At 37.7% G+C, this 13084-nt stretch overlaps 1 protein-coding gene across 1 annotated transcript in view; it reads left to right on the forward strand.

Moving 5' to 3' along the window:
- Positions 1-13084, forward strand: part of KCNH8 (potassium voltage-gated channel subfamily H member 8) — a 360674-nt gene that overhangs the window by 249086 nt on the left and 98504 nt on the right. Inside the window, exons 6-7 of the mRNA XM_008709154.2 lie at positions 313-470; positions 5431-5638. Of these exons, the coding sequence (XP_008707376.2) occupies positions 313-470; positions 5431-5638 (366 nt within the window). The remainder of the gene's footprint in view (positions 1-312; positions 471-5430; positions 5639-13084) is intronic.

The raw sequence follows: 13084 nt of genomic DNA on the forward strand, positions 1-13084 counted from the left end.
TTTAATTATGCTAACGTGTGGCCCAATGTCTGGAATGTATTAAGTGCTCAGAAAATATTACTTTCTTTACCCTTCTTCAGTACCTGTTTGCTAATTGAACTGAATCTGTCAAGGAGAGTATTTCAGGTATTTTCAGTCTGAAATACATTGGGAGGTTACCATTTGTCTGATTTTATTTCATTTTATACAATTTTCTTCCTCCCCCCTTCCTTCCTGCATGCCTGCCTACCTCCATCCTTCCTTCTTTCCTTGTCTTTCCTCTTTTTTCTTCTCTCTGTTCCTTCCTTCTCTTTCTCTTTTTTTCTCAAGCAGATATTATTTTAAATTTCCGAACAACCTATGTCAGCAAGTCTGGCCAAGTTATCTTTGAAGCAAGATCAATTTGCATCCACTACGTCACAACGTGGTTCATCATTGATTTAATCGCTGCCCTGCCTTTTGATCTCCTGTACGCTTTCAACGTCACAGTGGTGAGTAAAGTGCTCCCTTCCACATGACCTTGAAGGTTATTTTAACCCTGTGTTTATTTTCCACATGTTCAGGTTTTAAGTGTTTGTGACAATTTGTGCATGCAGGACTTTGTGCGCTCCTGAATAAAGATGCCAAAGTGGCCAGTGGTACGCAGGCTACAGATTGTCCACTTGAGGAAGTTACTTCCTTTTGAAATTTACCTTTCCTCTTTGAGTTATTTAAATATCTAGACCAGGATATACCAAAAGCCTGAGTTTATCATCAGTACTGAGTCAGAACAGATCCTTTGGTAAGGAAATCATCCGCAGGAATATAAGCATTACTTTATATTACTGAAGCAGGTATTTGCCTCCGAAGTTCAGGGGAGAGTTTAAGATTTCTTCCAGTTTTATGACTTTTACTCTCTACCTCTTGAGTATTTCATTATTCACCTGCAAAACAAATAAAAGACTGATCAAGATACGGAAGAATACAGAAATTAAAATAAAAGTATTCAACCACTTCTTAGAAGTCCTTGTAAAAACGTTGGGTGGGCAGAAACCTAAATGACACAATGACTATGAACTAGAGAGCTCTGTTGGATTTTTAATTTTTCTCTAGGATTGTAACTTCTCCTCTTTCTTCGTGGAAAGCCTTTATAAAACCTCATGTCTCCTCACAGGAAAGCAAGTATGTCCACTTAAGGTAGTAGCTATTTTTACTATTGAACAATTGTTGTTCTTAAAAACATTAAGTGCTCTCTTATACATAGAGAGACTTTTAGGGAGGTATAATAGCATTTGGGGGCCAGTAATGCAATTTGCTGCTAGAGTAACCAATTTTAGCAGGCAAAAATTTACTAAACATTAGTTCAAATTAAACATATTTCTTACTCAGTTGACAACCCCTTGAGATTCTCCATCAAGAATTTAAAAGCATAGTTTTCAATAATAAGGTGATCAGTGTTTTTCAAATACAGTCTTTATTGACTTCGGAATGAAGATTGAACTGTAATCCTGCCTATTTAGTACAGATATCTGCATTTGTTAATAACCTAATAGTATTTTTCTTTTCTCTTTCTTTCTTTCTTTCTTTGTTTCTTTCTTTCTTCTTTTTTTTTAAGATGGAAAGTTGAGGGTGTCAACATCTTTAAGAGGTTTATAAGTCAACTGAAAGGAAACCTCTGGGGGAAAATTTAGTATATAATATCAATCAGTGCCACATTGAATTGTTATCCAGGCTTTTTAAAGTGCTTTTTAAAATTGAATTTGACTAGATAAGTGTACTATAATGAACGCATAATGACTTAAAATAAGGCTTTTGCAAGATTGCAACAAAAAAAAATTCAAAAGAAACACATAATTCACAAAATGCTAAGAAAAATTTTCCACATTCTCCTGGAGAATTATTAAATAAATGGTGTTTAATAGACTGTACTCTAACTTAACTTACTGCTTTGCTACTAAATACTAATAATATTTTTTTATGTTCCATTTCTCTTTGGGCACTGAACAAATAGAATCATTTAAAATATATGTTATATAATTATTTTTAAAATATATACAATTTTAAGATACATAGTATATTTATATATCATTAACATCCTCATTGCCTAAAATTAACACCAGGGATTTTTGAAAATGTCTATTTCTCATATTTTGATGAATTTTAAATACTTGCACACTTTCACTGCATTCTTGCTCCCTTTCTTCATTCTGTCTTGTGAAATCTGGCATGAACATTTTATAAAGAACATTCAGCATCTATGTTAGAAAGAAAGAAAAAGAGGAAGGAATAAAGAAATCTCTTTTCAGTGGTAATTTTTCTGCTTCTCACAGGAGTGAGCATATGATCCTTAACAAATTGGCACATAAATTTGCTATGCCCCAAATACATTAGTCAAGATGAAATATTTTGTTTGAACAGAAAAGCTTGTTCAATGTATTATATTTACTCCCCAGGAAAACATAAGTTATGAGGAAAAGTTTACACATTATGTGATTTTTATATTGCACAGACTTACAAAAAAAGGGGAGGGGGAGAAATAAATAAATAAGCAAACACAGGCGTTGGCTTTCCAGATTTAAAATACATCCAGTTAGTGCATCTCTGTAGATGACATTCAAAAACGCATTACAACCACCAAAAACGTATTGGATGCTCTAATTTTGACTTTGCCCATAATTGCTGATGGTAAATGTTTTATATACAACTCACACATTTCTTTAATAAGATTTAGTGTGTGTAAGTCACTATGAAAGGCACTCTGAGAGACGAAGTTGTGAATGAGACATAGAAAATATGATAGAGTGAAAAAAGCAAAAGTATAAATCCCAGTCTTACCATTTACCATCTGAGTGACTTCCTTGGGAAGTTAACATCAAAATCAGCAAAATGAGCATAAAAATCGCTACAGGGTTTCTCAGCAGCCTAAAAAGGCAACATTTCTATAAAAACCTTGCTAAGTGTCAAACACCTAGAAAGACCTCAGTACATGTTAATCAACTTCTCTCTCTCTCTCTCTTTCTCCCCCCTAGTGGATTGCGAGGGGGCGGTTATGTCCACCTGGTAATAGGGGAAACTACTATTTGATCGGGGGTTCTGATGACTACATCACTGTCTGCACCTGCCTATAAGGTGCTTCTAATTTTTATCAGTGACAAATTCAGAGCAACATCCCAAGAGCAGAAAGAATACTTTCCCTTTTTTCAGATTATATATTTCCATCTAAATCAAATATGCTTCTTTCTTCTGTCATTCATTAAGAGTCCAAACTCACATCTTGCAGCAAGAAGCTGTTGACGCAGATGGGAATAAGTATATATTTTTTTCAAAAGTGTTTTTCCAAACGACTATTGTTCTCATGTAAAGACAGCCCCCATTCTTCCCTCGAACATCCTTTTTCTGGTCAGAGAAAATGGGGAGATTGACCACATCAATATTCTATGCTCTGTGGTGTCTTCGTCTGCTCAGGCTGCTGTAACAAAATATTATTGACTGGACAGCTTAGACAATAGAAATTTATTTCTCAGTTCTGAAGGCTGAGAAGTCCAAGATCAAGGTTCCAGCCAATTTGGTTCTTCACATGGGCTCTCTTCCTGGCTTGCAGATAGCTGTCTTCTTGCTGTGCTCTCATATGACGAGGGGAGTGAGAGACTGGGTTAAGGAGAGAGGGAGCCAGGGAGAGAGGAAGAGAAGAGGGGGAGAGGGAGCATTCTCTGGGTTTTTCTTATAAGGGCACTAATCCCATCTTGAGGACTCCACCCTCATGACCTCATTTAAACCAAATCACTTCCCAAAGGCCCCATCTCCAGTTATCATCACATTGAGGGCTAGGGCTTCAACACATGAGATTTGGAGGGACAAAATTCAGTCCACAGCAGATGGCTTCCTCCATTTGGGACTTCTGTTTGAGGTTTCATTTTAATTACAAAACTGTCATCTATCAGATTCTTCTACCTGTAAAACAAACTCCACCCCCGGTAATTCCTCCAAGCTACAAAGTAGATATTGCAAAGTACTGGCATGTAATCATCTGGTTTACAATGAGCTGGAGAAATGACAGATGAGAACTTGGCTGTGAAGGAGAAGAAAATAAAACTGGACACACAAGAATGAGAAAAAGAAATAAAAGCACAGCTAGCCAGCAAGTGCTTCAATTGACCTGATGATTTTATTATATTTCAGTATAGAATAATTTATAAGATTACAACTGTAAACACTTTCATTGAATTTCTATTATTATATTGAGTGTAGAGTGTTTTGTATCTCAATTTATTACCCATTCATTTAACACATATTTATTGAGCACTTACTATATGTCAGGCATGCTCTAGGTACAATTTTTTAGACATAAGGAGAGATGGATAGTGGAGGAAGGAACTAGTAGTCAACAGACTCTAGAGCTAATTATAAAGGCAAATTTCCAGAAGATGCTGACCTTGTTTATGATTCTGTCTGCTGAGGAAATACCGTTCTTAGGTGTAGTCATACAAACCAATTTCTTCCCCTTTATTTAGGGTTCCTTGCACACACACACACCCCAAATTAGAAAAGGTCAAGTAATTTATCAAGCTCTGTTTGCATATGAGCTAATACTTTATTTGCCTTTTCTGTTTTAGAATGCTCCTTGAGGCTCTTTGAGGTGTAAAAGAGTATGCATTAGTGCACCACATGTGTTGTTAACAATGAGAGTGACCATTCTGGTGGACCCCAATGGTGCACACTTTTCAGTTGGGTCCTGAAGTCAGGAAAATAATCCCTTAGCTGCAAGCGTATTGTTTTAGTGCATACAAAGACAGGACCTAGGAGAGTTTTCAAAAATTTTGTTCCATTTTATTTTGGTTCCCTAAGCATGTTTGTTTGAGAGAGGACTCAGAATGTATAAGCTTCAGGCATGTGTTTTCTCCATCGATGATGTTAGAAAGAAGAGAGCATAGCACACGAGACAGGAGATGCTACTGGTATTTGTGAGTAGATCTTACACAAGTTTGATAGATCTTATCACTGTTTGCTTCAAAAACGAAGTTACCTTTATTACCACTTCACAGGGTTTTACTTCAGTGAATACAAATTATTGTTATAAAGCCACTCTTACATGGAGGAAGGGATGTGGAATTGAAAGAAAATGTATGTAAGAGGTGGAGACACCTTATGTTCAATCCCGAAACCATAATGTGTGTCAGTTGTGTATCGGAACATACAAAATTATATTCAATCAAATAGTAGAGAAAAAAAGATAAATCTTAAGGAAAATAAGTATTAATTTGAAGAAATTAAATTGTCTTATCTTTTATTCTACCACCTCTTGATATAATATATTGAGAAGGGACATTGGTATGGTCATAAAAATGACCATAGGATTGGAATCGTGATTATATTTAATTTCAAAAACTTTGCAGAATGGCTGTAAGTTAAAGTAACTGTCGTAGCATGGAATGAGCCGTGGGCCAAGTTGTGCTGCTCTGTCTCCTCCCACAGGTGTCTCTCGTGCATCTCCTGAAGACCGTCCGGCTGCTGCGTCTTTTGCGTCTCCTGCAGAAGTTGGACCGTTATTCCCAGCATAGCACAATCGTCTTGACTCTGCTCATGTCCATGTTTGCGCTCCTTGCACACTGGATGGCGTGTATCTGGTATGTCATTGGAAAAATGGAGAGGGAAGACAACAGCCTTCTGAAGTGGGAAGTTGGTAAGGGCTTACATTTGTCACATTTTCCATTTTTAAGTGAAAAGGAAGATTGTCTAGAATTTGAAGGAGGTGAAAGATGAGTCCATAAATATGTCCTCTGACTGTCGATTTGTCTAATATTTTTTAGGGGCTGGGGGGCCGTCCATGATACAAGTGATTTTTTTTGAGAAAGTTTTTTGGAAAATCGTTATATATATTTTAAAGAGTAATGGGTTAAGATTTCAATGGGCTAACTGTTTAAAGTGACCGGCCAGTCTGTGGACGTGTTTAGATAAGTAATGTGTGATCTTATCTGACATATCGAATGCAGAGCTGGTACCATTGAATCACTGGGCAACTGGCCTATGGCCGGTCGTTGCAGTGAGAGAGAGAGTAACATATTATAGTGACACACTTTCCACATTTAGTATAGTTTGAGAATTTATGATGATAGAGGGGACTGGATATTCACAAATATAATTTGTAGAATTTTGTGTCCCCATAATGCATGGGAATTTAAGGGAGATTTTCCCAAGTGTTACATAATTCTGCATAAATGAATCTGAAATGTGCTGCACAGGAACACATTTTTAAACTTATGTTAACCAAAAGAACTTTACAGAAAATGAAATTCTGAAGACTATAACCCTCTCTCCAAAAATATCTGCATTCTTCTCCCAGTCATTGCCTTTAGAGATTTGTCAGAGTATCCCGTGTAGAATTCTTTTTTTTTTCCCCTCTTATTCTGACATTTCATCAAAAGAATCTGTTTCTTGGTTGGCTAGAAAACTCTTCACTTCCTTTCTCCAAAAATCAATCTTGAACTTTTGGAAGCTCAGACCTTTGCACAGGGATGAAGCCACATAGAGTCCCAAGAGAGAAACATGCTCTAACTTTTCATACCAACACTTAATGGCAGAATGCATTGGGAACACCCCGGGGTTAGCTCTCACAATGCCACCCTCTCACCAGAGGGCATACATCAAGCTTTCAAAGTATGTCTTTGGAGAATGAGCTGGAGACCCTAAAAAAAACAGATTCCAGGGAGTGGATCTCCTGTCTACATTCTTAAAAAGGCTCCTACACATCTCAATTTTGACCCTAAGCTACACCAAAGCAATGAATGTGTTCTGATAATTTTCATCTCAGACTGGTTTTATCTTCCTTATCAAAGCACTTCTTCTGTGTCTTGCTGTGGATCTTAATTCTCAGAAATGAAGTCAAGGGAGAAATTAAACTGCAGCGTGAAAGCAGGAATATTCTACATAGAACGAATATGAGATGAGATGTGAGAGAGTGAGAGAGGGAAGACAGGGAGAGGAAAAGACAGTGGGGGGAGGACAGAGAAGAATTGATTAAAAGGAGGATTGAAGTCTGGGTTGTACTTGGATTAAAACATTTACTATCCTTTAGTATGGTTTCCCTTTCTATTTTCTTGTCCTGAAGGCTCCCTCATCGCACACTCTGGTGTAGTCTAATGGTGTTCAGTGAATTACAGCATCAGATCTCTGCCCTTTGTTTTGAATCCATATTAAGATGCTGACTTGTGGTCAGCCACCTGATTCCTTTCTGGGCCTGACCTAATTTCCTTCAGGCCCCAGACCTATACACTCATATTAATTTGTAAGGCCTGTCTAGTCTGAGAGTCTCCAGATGGGGAAATTCAGCTTATTCACGCTCTCAAATTTAGTTAGATGAGGAAAGCTTTTTGTTTCATTTCCAACACACCAGTTATGCTGCAGATGTACAAACTAGTTGTTGTTTTTCTTCCCACAAACACACAGAGGTATTGATTTTCCAAGAAAAAAGAAGCCAACCATCTAAACTGCTTCAATATTGCCCCCTACCACTCGTACTCTTAAACCTGATGCTGTGGTTCAGTGTAATGAACGGGAGCTTGTGAGGTGGAAGTCAACCCGCCAAGAAAGCACTGACATAATACAAGGAAGGGGAGAAAACATTGGGTTGGGGCAGCAGAACAGTCCTGGTCATGGCTCCACCACTAACTACTTGTGAGATTTGCAGCATTTGTTCACCTCTATAGGCCCTCGGTTTCCTCATCTAGAAAGTGAAAAAACTCACCACATAAGTCAAAAGACTATTTCAGTTTCCATGATTTATGACTTTAATGGAAGAACAAACCCAGTATTGTGTGCTTTTTTTTTTAAATCATAGTTCAGCGTCCACATAAACTGTCAATAGCAACCACGCAATGTCAACAAGTTTGAGGAAAAAGGATGTGTCAGGAAGTACATCTTGTGATCACAGCATGTTAAAGAATTGATATGTTTTACTCAGTTATGATAAGAATGACTGAACCTTTATCTTTAGAGAATTAGATTTCCTGTCCCAACACCTCTCAGAATATGATCAGAAAGGTAGTGTGCTAATTATGTCTGTCAATATTGGATTTATAGCCTTGGTTACAAGGACTTTCCCTGCCCTTAAAATTACTTGTGTTAATGTTCATTTAAAATGTTCTCCAGCTGAGATTTGGACACCAATAATTATGACCTTTTCTACCTAATTTTGTAATGAAGCAGCTGAGAATCTAGGCTAATTTAGTTTTTACTATAGAATTTGTACACCAGTATTGTTTTACCTTTTTGGTCCAACTACCATGAATCAAAAAAATTCTTCACACAAATAAAGTTCTTTATGGTGTGACTAACATTAGATTATAGAACAGATTCATATTCCCAAGGGATAAAATGGAATTTTCTTTCTAATCATCATTAATTGCCTTGAAATGATTTTTCCCCCCTTTCTGTCCTTGGCAGGTCTACTACTTACAGCTAGAAAGAGTTCCAGTATTTTGCATCAGATCAAATCAAAGTTAATCTTTAAAAAAGATTGTAATATCGCTTCTCTATAAGTTACCTATTTTTGGAAGGAAGAATTAATACTCGTGGACTAATTATACCAGAGGCTGGTTATGAACTGATTTGCCTGGTGTTATTTTTAACATATTCTTATGAGCTTTTATACTATATTTTAAGATATGTAAGGTTTGGCTTATTGTTTCATGGAATTTTAGCCTTGGGAGGACCTTAGCCTAACTTTTTTTTTTTTTTAATAGTCAGAAATCCAGCTCTAGGCTATACAAGCTCTGTGATGTAGGGGTTATTATCTGTTGTATCCACTGCTGTATCCCCGCTGGGGTGTATACTTCCTAGCACATGGCAAATGTGTGAAAAAAAAATGTTGAATGAGTCAATCTTCAAGATCATTCAATTACTAAGTGACAGTCATGGGACGAGAACCTAGATTCCCTAACTCCTTGTGTAAAACTCCTTCTAATAATTTTGGATATTATGAAATTAGAGGAAATGGCTCTAATTTCACAAATATTTTTTGGCAGGAAGATTGAGAGGAGAAGAACAAATAGGGTGATCACTGAAAGATTTGGTTACTCATTCAAAAAATATGTTTTGAGTGCCCACTGCATGCTTGCTTGGTCCTGTGTAAGGCGCTTGAGTTACCAAAACTGATATTATACTTAACGTCATGGAACTTGAAGTCCAGTAGTCAAACAGAGACAAATAGCTCAATGGATATATCGCAGTGTGATAGTTCTGTAACTGGAACACGCATAGAGGGGAGGCAGCTAGATCTAGCTAGAATATCAGCAAAAGCTTTTCCAAGATGAGCTGGTTTTAAGGGATGAACAGGTCTTGTGTCTACAGATGCTGAGGAAGGGGCATGCGTGAGAGCTGGAATGTGACTACGTGAAGCAGGTTGCTAAGAACCAGCATAAAGAGTGAATGGGGTAGTAAGGTGATGAAGCTAAAGAGGCCAGGAGTCAGGGACCAGATCTTTAAAGACCATTCAGCGAAGCATGAAATTCTCTCATGCAGTGATCTTTTGAATATAGACCACCAGGGACTAGGGGGAGATGTTTTGCTCTGCTTCATTTTCGATATCTATAAACTGGCAATAATAATGGTGCCTATCTCATTAGGGTTGCCAGTACTAAACTAGCAAATCTATGGAAGCATTTAACACTGTGCCTGGCACCTAGTAAATTCTCGACAGATAGTAGCCATTACAGACATCATTAGCATTTTATTATGACAGTTACTTCTAATAAGGAAAGTACCGTGAACTGTGACTACTGATATTATGATTTCGTATGGGAAGGGTATTAAGAATTGCTCTAAAAAATATGTGCCTTTAAGTTTAGTTGTAGTGCTGGACAAGAAATTTTATGCTTTTGCCTATCTTCAAAATAAAAAAGCCCACACTTTATATTTGAGTCAGTCTCTGAAAAATTGGTAAATTTCACATAGCCTGACGATTGCTCACATGCAGATTTCCCCTTCCAAGTTACTATAGGCGACAGGTCCAACATCTGTCCTCTAAGCCTATTTGGATATAGAAAACTTTTATGGAACTTAGTGCTTCAAGGGCAAGATTTAACACTACATTAAAGCGGCATAACACAACTGGGTCTAAGTGTGCTTTTTATTTATTTTTTTTAATTTTTAAAAGTTTTATTTATTTGAGAGAGAGAGAAAGAGAGAGAGTGGGAGGAGGGGCAGCGGGAGAGAGCAAGAGAGAATCTCAGGCCGACTCCCCACTGAGTGCAGAGCCCCATGCAGGGTTCTGTCTCAGGACCCTGAGATCATGACCTGAGCTGAAATCAAGAGTCAGACGCTGAACCAGTTGAGCCATCCAGGCACCCCTAAGTGTGATTTTTTAAATTAAAATTTTTATTTTGGCTGCAGACATGTTTCAGAATGATCTCTTTGGGGCGGGGGGTGTCTTTACTTATTTTCTATAAGAAGTCTTCAATAAATACCCAGCTAGAAATGTGTGAGAAAACATGCATATTTCTGTACATCGCAATTAATGTAGGGATATATTATTTTAATGTTAACAGATGAAGTTAATTAATGACTTATAAAGTTCAATAAGTGATGTTGAATTAGTCCTTAAAGAGCTCCTTAAGATACTGAATATAATGGTTCTGATTTAAGTGAGAAAGATTTGGATTTGAATCTTGCTTCAGGGATTTACTAGGCATGTGATTTTGGCCACGATGACTTCAGCGTGTGACTTTTTATACAAGGATCTTTAGTTTTCTCGTCTGTAAAGTGGGTATGGTAGTACTGACCCTCAGTGGTTTTGAGTATTGGAGGTACTCAAGTTGACATTCCTAACATAGTCTGGTACATAGTACGTTCTTGCAGCTGAGAGCCACCACCAATACAACCACCTCCTCCATCCTTTATACTAATTAGGGCTAGTCCTAACCTCCTGTTTGTCTCTGATTGACAGTCCTTGAAGGGAGAATCCAATTGGCCAAGCTTAGGTCGCATGCTCAGATACTGACTGCTGGGGTGAGAAGGACCTCCCGCCTTACACTTCCGTGGTGGGAAGCGGGGCCCTGTTATCTCCCCATTACTACGTATGATGGAAAATACCCGCTTCACATAAGATTTTAGACAGCCAAAAAAAAAAAAAAGATGACTGTCTTCTACGATAACATCTTTACCCTTACATTTAAAAGCAAACAGCACGACTTACAAAAACATTTATTAAAATGTTTCTATGAATCATATCCTCGGACATCATCATGTCAAATGGAATTAACTGAAAAGTGGAGATGTGGTCATCGTGAATGCTTCTTGCTTCCTGCCGTACAGTCTGCGCTCCTTACGTAAACATCACAGTGGCCTTCTACTTACCAAGCTGCGCTCCCTCCGCTAGACTGCATCTTGGTCAGTAGCTCCCAGTTGTAGCCAAAATGCTTCCTTACATTCTTTCTCAAAGTTATCTCTGTTTCTAAAGCTATGACATGCTGAACTTTAAAATAGAAAATCTGCTACAGAGGTTAGAGATGAAACTATACTATAACAGAGAGAAGCGTTTTTATCTTTTAATCCTTTGGCTGGAGTAAGCTTATCCATTGTGGTTGCCTAAAAGTGTATCTGTACAAATAACCAAGAACAGGGGGGGGAGCCCAAAAATCTAGAAAGGGAGGAAAAGGATTAAGAGAGATATCATTTTTTATACACAACTAATGAGTCATCGAGCCTTACATCGGAAACCGGGGATGTACTGTATGGTGACTAACATAATATAATAAAAAATCATTAAAAAAAAAAAGAGAGATATCATTTTCAAACTTGCATTGATCATTTTAATCCTAAATCTGATCCGAGTTGGATAAAACATCATAAAAGCTGATTGATTCAAAGGGTTCTCTAGTTATTAACTGCTTAGCATTTACAAGCCTCATGCAATGGGGAAAAAAGCGACCAGTCTTATCATATCGTGAGCAGGGTTATTTCAATAATTATACCAATTTTTCCTTAAGAAGATAGAATTGACTAGTACTCTACATTTTTAGGTTTTGTATAAAGGATTATAAAAAACTTTTTTAGATAACCCTTATCTATAGAATCTCATTTTGGGAATATATGAAATAAAGAAAGGCGGAGGAAGCCTAAAATGGAGGTTTCCAGCCATTAAAATGTACCCTAGTGAGGGACACCTGGGCTTTTTTTTAAAACACAGGATCTTAAACTTTAATGTGTACTTAAATCACCTGAGTATAACATAAGAACTAGGATGATCGGTAGGGGAAGAAAGGGATAAAGAAAGGGGGGTAATCAGAAGGGGGAATGAAACATGAGAGACTATGGACTATGAGAAACAAACTGAGGGCCTCAGAGGGGAGGGGGGTGGGGGAATGGGATAGGCTGGTGATGGGTAGTAAGGAGGGCACGTATTGCATGGTGCGCTGGGTGTTATATGCAACTAATGAATCATCGAGCTTTACATCGGAAACCGGGGATGTACTGTATGGTGACTAACGTAATATAATAAAAAATCATTAAAAAAATAAATAAATAAATCACCTGAGTATTGTATTAAAATACAGATTTTAATTCAGTAAGTCTGAGATGGAGCCCGAGACCCAGCATATTTTAACAAGTTCCCAGGCAAAGCCCAGACTGCTGGTCCCCCCACCATACTCTGAGTAGCAAGATTTTAAACAGTCTTGGAGATTTCTGTGACTTTAATATTCCCAGTCCTAAACCAGCAACAGCTCAGTCCTTCCTATCCTTTTCCACATTGCTATCCCTTTTCAATCCTCATCACATCTGTGAATTTATTTGGACATAGTAATGGACCAGGGAGATCCATTGAGAAAGAATTAACCTCAATGCTGAAGCAATACAACACAGTGGTTTAATTTTTTTTTAAGATTTTGTTTATTTATTTATTTGTCAGAGAGAGAGAGAGTAAAGCAGGGGGAGAAGGAGGCAGAGGGAGAAGCAGACTCCCTGCTGAGCAAGGAGCCCAATGTGGGACTCGATCCCAGAACCCTGAAATCATGACCTGAGCTGCAGGCAGACACTTAAACAACTGAGCCACCCAGGCGTCCCAACATAGTGGTTTAAATATCATCATCAGAAGCAATTTATATTACTGGTAGTTCTGAGAAACTAAAATTGA

The sequence above is a fragment of the Ursus maritimus genome, unplaced genomic scaffold, assembly GCF_017311325.1.
Source record: "Ursus maritimus isolate PB19 unplaced genomic scaffold, ASM1731132v1 scaffold_20, whole genome shotgun sequence".
In the NCBI taxonomy this organism is placed as follows: Eukaryota; Metazoa; Chordata; class Mammalia; order Carnivora; family Ursidae; genus Ursus; species Ursus maritimus.